The sequence below is a fragment of the Orycteropus afer genome, unplaced genomic scaffold (assembly GCF_000298275.1).
Source record: "Orycteropus afer afer isolate SDZICR_OR568_19922 unplaced genomic scaffold, OryAfe1.0 scaffold00404, whole genome shotgun sequence".
In the NCBI taxonomy this organism is placed as follows: domain Eukaryota; kingdom Metazoa; phylum Chordata; class Mammalia; order Tubulidentata; family Orycteropodidae; genus Orycteropus; species Orycteropus afer.
Window position 1 is genome coordinate 2,320,293 of NW_006921991.1, and position 5,804 is coordinate 2,326,096.

The 5,804-nt window shown below is 42.7% G+C and overlaps 1 protein-coding gene across 1 annotated transcript in view; it reads left to right on the forward strand.

The window, feature by feature from the left end:
- The window catches only part of MAP3K15 (mitogen-activated protein kinase kinase kinase 15), a 164,483-nt gene that overhangs the window by 16,776 nt on the left and 141,903 nt on the right, over positions 1–5,804 (forward strand). Inside the window, exon 2 of the mRNA XM_042782662.1 lies at positions 438–577. Coding sequence (XP_042638596.1) covers positions 438–577 — 140 coding nt within the window. The remainder of the gene's footprint in view (positions 1–437; positions 578–5,804) is intronic.

The following is a 5,804-nucleotide window of genomic DNA, read 5'->3' on the forward strand; positions in this document are numbered from 1 at the left end:
TTGAACCACCAGCCTTCTGGTTAGCAGTCAAGTGCCTTAGGCACTATGCTACCAGAGCTCCCATTGCCCCTTTTAGTGGGACATATTTGAGTTTTCCTTCTCTGATGGGTTTCCACCTGATAGACGTTCTGGCTTTCACAGGTTTTACTGTATGTTATACAGACCAAACATATTCTTTGCATATGTATTTCATAATAAAAATAACATTAAAAGTGAAGCTTACCAGTGAGTTGTGAGGAAAGCTGCCCTTCTAGCTCTTTGATAATTTGAATCAAATCACCTCTCCCTTGTACTTTGCCTGAAAGGCTGAAGGTAGACATACAAATGGCAGTAGCTCCCCCTTAGTGATGAGCAGGAATTCAGTAGACAGAAAGTAGATTAAGGAGATTGGTGATCCACTCTTTCCCTTGGCCCGTTTTTCTCCTTGTTTATCACAGATGTCGCCGTGGTGGACATGAGTGACGTCTCCCGACAGCCTTCCCTCTTCTACCATCTTGGAGTCCGCGAGAGCTTCAACATGGCCAACAATGTGATCCTGTACCACGACACGGATGCTGACACTGCTCTCTCATTGAAAGTAAAGGGTATTGTTCGTCTTCTCCCGAGTACTGTATTTTGAGGAAGCAGAGTCAGATCTTTATTTGAAATGTAACTGTAGCGGAAGAAGGTGGAGAAACAAAGATTTGTTGGTACACTTCCTTCCCACCACGGATTCTAGCTCAACAGACCACTTCCTGGCTATCTGTGCTATAGACATGCATTGGTCACCAGCTTGCATATTTCTAGACTTTTAAGGAAGTGAAGGGAAAAGGAAAAACAAAAACACAACCCTGTATGTTTCCACTGAAGCAAGTATACCTCTATGATTCCCTTGATGGACAGTTTGATCAAAACCTACACATCAGGGAAAAATAACTTTTCTGCTTGATTAATAATATGAAAACATTTAGCAATTGCTGAAATTGATAGAAAATTTTAGCTTAGACATAATCAGTATTTCATGTTGTTTTCCCTCAGTAAGCAAAGTAAGACTGAGAACTGCACAGCTCAGTGATTACTGAGATTTTTTTTTTTTAAATTGTGATTTGGGCGAAAGTTTACAGAGCAAATTCACTTTCCATACAGAAGCCCACATACACTTTGTCTTACGACATTGACTACACTTTCCCACAATGTAACATCTCCCCTCCCAATTCCTCCCGACAGTCACCTCTTCCCTGTGTCCTTCCCTCCTGCCCCCCGCGCTGTCTCCCTGTGCATATACAGCTCTTCTATTCTCCCGTGATTGATCTCTCCAAGGAGTGTGTCTACCTAATGTAAATGTTCAGCTCATATGCCTGTCTTTTGTTTGGCTGGAAGCCACAGGAGTGGGTTTAATTCCAGACCTGAAGGGCAACTAGGGGCCATAGTCTCTGGTTCCATCAGACTCTATTAGACCAGCAAACTGATTCCTTTTTTTTTTTTTTTTTTAAGTTTTGTTCTACATTGTTTTCCCACTCTATCCAGGATCTCCTACAGAGATCACCCTCTGAGTGGTTGGCAGTGGTAGCTGGGTGCCATCTAGTTCTTCTGGTCTCATAGTTGTATAGGCTGAGGATTGCATGGTATACGAGTTGATTGGACTAAGTGTTTCCATGAATCTTTGGTTTTCTTCATTTTCTTCTTTGATCTGGACAAGGAGAGACCTATCGTTTCTTCTGGAGGGCTGCTTGCAAGCTTTTAACATCCCAGTTGCTACTCACCAAAGTAGGATGTGCAACAATATTTTGTGTAGTATGTTATGCAAATTGAGCTTGATGTCCCCTGCGACTATGGTCCCAAGCCCACAGGTCCAACTACTCACTCCCTCTAGGTAGCTGGCTGTGGCCAAGAAGTGACTACAACCTTGCCCCTTGTCAGCTTTACTGTACGGCTGGGAATTCTCACAGAACATACCAATACACTTGTAGAATCGTTGTCTGCCAACCCTGTACATGGTCTTAAGCACACTCCCTCCTGCATAGACATACCTAATAGTTCAGCCTGCCACCCATTTATCCACCCGTATATCCATGTTTGCCTTTACTGACAATGTGACACTGTATGTGCAAAAGGGTTCATCTTTGTTGCTGTACCTCCCATGCACCTCTCTGTCTTCCTCTTCTGATTACTGAGAGTTTTAAAAATGTATTTTTGCAAGTTTGATGCAACTTTTTTGGATATTGTAGTGTTTATTTTACAAATGCTCATGTTTGTAATGTGCTTATGTCTAAGGTGAGTTATTCCAAAATTCAACTGAAATTAATGTTGCTGATGACCTTAGCATTGGTCAGAAAATCCTAGTCTGTGTCAAATATAAGATTAGTTATGTTTACAGCATTGCTCTCAACCTGGACTGCACTGGAGAATCAGTTGAAGAGCTTGTAAATATCCCAGTACTCGGGCCAAACCCCACACCGATTACATTAGAGTCTCTGGGAATCGGGATTTTTTTTTTTTTAGTGTACAGCCAGGTATGACTACTGGTTGTTCAAAGAGTCAGCCTTCATGGACACCATTTCTAAATGTCCACCATCCTCTGTATTCAAAACACTGGTATTTAAATAGTATAATTGTTTTTGATGCCAACATTGGGCATTTTGGTTTGTTTTTCTTGAGGCTGAATATTAACCAGCTGTCCGTGGTTCTGTAATGATTCGGGATTATTTTCTAGTGGAAATAGTACCTGTTTTAGATGTATAACCTGTATGTGCTATACATGATGTGCACTTTACATGGATGTGTAAATCTGTAATTACAGTATAACAATGCATTTGAAGTAATCCATGACTGTTAGTTGCCTAGGGCTGCTGTAACAAATCAACACAAAATAACAACAACAACAACAAAACCAAACTCAACTGTCATCGAGTCGATTCTGACTCATAGTGACCCCCTTTGGGTTTCTGAGGTGGTAAATCTTTCTAGAAGTAGATTGCCCAGTCTGTCTTCCATGGAATGGCCGGTGGCTTTGAACTGCCAACCTTCTGATTAGCAGTCAAATGCATTAGGCACTATGCCACACATACTAGGTGGCCTAAGAAACAGAAATGTGTGCTCTCACAGTTCTGGAGGCAGAGAGATAAAAATCAAGGTGTTGGCTTGGTTGATTGCTCCTGGAGGCTCTGAAGGAGAAGCAGTCTACGCCTTCTCCTGGGTTTTGGCGGTTCCCGGCAATCCTTGCCATTCTTTAACTTGTAGGCATATCACTCCAGTCTTGGCTTCCATCTTCACAGCCCCTTCTTTTCTCTGCGTGTGTCTATGTCTCATTCTCCCTTCCTTTCTCTTAAAAGGGATATTAGTCATTGAATTTCCCAAAACCAAACCCGCTGCCATTGAGTAGATTCTAACTCATAGTGACCCTATGGGACAGAGTAGAACTGCCCCATAGGGTTTCTGAGGCTGTCATCTTTACAGAAGCAGACTGCCACAACTTTCTCCCATGGAGCGGTTGTTGGGTTTGAACTGCCAACCTTTTGGTTAGCAGCTGAATGAATGCCTTAGCCACTGCAACACCAGAGCTCCTCATTGGATTCGGGGCCCAGCCTATCCAGTGTGCTCTAATCTTAACTAATTACATCCTCACTGACTCTGTTTCCAAATAAGGTCATGTCCTGAGGTTCCAAAGGAGCCCTCGTGGCACAGTGGGTTAAGCTCTCAGCTGCTAACCAAAAGGTGGGTGGTTTAAACCCACCAGTCCCTCGGCAGGAGAAAGATGTGGCAGTCTGCTTCTGTAAAGACACAGCCGCAGCCTTGGAAACCCTATGGGGCATCTCTACTCTGTCCCATAGGGTCTTTATGACTCAGAAACGACTCGATGGCAGCGAGTTTTCTGAGGCTCCAGGTAGACATGAATTTTGGGGAACACAAGTCTCAGTCTACTTAAATCAGTGAGAAGAAAGTTTTATTGTTGTATTTCAAATTGTAGAATAGTGTTCTAAGAAGCTGCACATCAATCTAAATTACTGAAATATTTGGGTATTGATTTTTTTTTTTTTTTCTGACGGATTTTTCATGAAGGTGAAAACGTTTGGAACGGAAAAAAAAAAAAAAAAAAAAACCCATAAAGATATGGCTTATTGTTATGGACTGAATTGTGCTCCCCCAAAATAATATGTTGAACTCCTAACTCCTGTACCTTATGGATGTGATCCTGTTTGAAAATAAGGTTTTTATTTTATGTTAATAAGGTCATACTAGAGTAGGGTGGATCCTAAACCTGATTTCCTTCTGAGTGGCATCTTATGAAAGGGAAGATGGGGTGAGATGCCACGTGGTCATGGAGGCAAATACATCTATAAGAGGCAAAGAACACCAAGGATCACCAGCAACCACCAGAAACTTGGACAGAGGCCACAGAAGGAATCAACATGGCCAACACCCTGATCTGGGCTCCTAACCTCAACAACTATGACAAATGAAATTCTGTTCTTTGAAGCCACCTACTTGGTGGTATTTTGTTATGGAAGCCCTAGGAAACTAAGACGTGTGTTAACCTACATTTTAATGAGAAATGTGACATTAGAATGTACTTTTATTCCAATTCAGTATGTTTTTTTAAATTAATTGTATCTTAGTGACACCCTCTGTCAAGTCCTATCACCTAGATACAAGTTTTAATTTTTAATAAGATGGGCAAATATTGACTAAAATGGAAATGGTAGTTTGGTGTATTTGACACCAGAAGAAGCAATCTGCATTTGTGCTAAGAAAATAGAAATCTCAGTGCATATAAACCATGTTTTGCAGGGTAGCTCTGTGAAACTGTGTTTGCTTTTTTGGACAAATGTTTTCAGTGCTTCAGTAATATAGCCAAGGGCTATGTAACCATCATGCTAAGGTAACTGGTTAAAATAGTTAGCATTAGATTTGAAGGCTGACTCTGGGGTGGCCAGTAGCCTTCATACTGATCCACTAAGAAATACTTACTGAGCATATACTGTGTGCTAGATTCCAGGCTGCAGGAGCTCTGGTAGCATGGTGCCTATGGCACTTGACTGCTAACCAGAAGGCTGGTGGTTCAAACCCATCAGCCACTCCTCGGAAGGCAGGTTGGGCAATCTACTTCCGTAGTGATACTGCCTTGGAAACCCAAGGAGGGGTCACTATGAGTCGGGTCTGACTCGACGGCACTTGACAGCAACAGAGTGCTTCCCAGGCACGTCCTCGCTATGGCTAACGATCACATCCTCTTCACCGGCAAGATGCAGTGGCCCCAAAACTTGAATCTCAGAATATCTTTTGGGCAAAAACATGGGCATTGCCATGGTGCATTTGTTTCCTAGGGCTGCCATCATAAATTCCACAAAGTGGGTGGCTGTAAGAACAGATACTACTTCAGGAGGCCAGAAGTCCAAATTGAGGGTGTTGACAGGCCCATGCTCCCCCAGAGTCTCTAGGGAAAGATCCTTCCTTGTCTCTCTTGGCTTCTGGTGGCTCCAGGTTGTAGATGAATCTTCATATGGCCATCCTGTGTCTCGTTCTCTCTGCTTTTCTGCCTCCTCTCCTCTTTTGTAAAGACACCACTCAGTTGGGATCTGCCCAACTCCAGTATGACCTCATGTCAACTGATAACATCTTCAAAGACTGTTTCTAAACAAGGGCATGTTTACAGGTACTAGGGGTTAAGACTTCAACATACCTTCTTGGAAAGCACAATGCAATCCACAGTATATGTTGTTGTTGTTATGTGCCATCGAGTGGGCCCTGACTCATAGCGACCCCTCTTGGGGTTTCCGAGGCAGTATCACTACGGAAGTAGGATTGCCCAACCTTCCTTTCTGAGG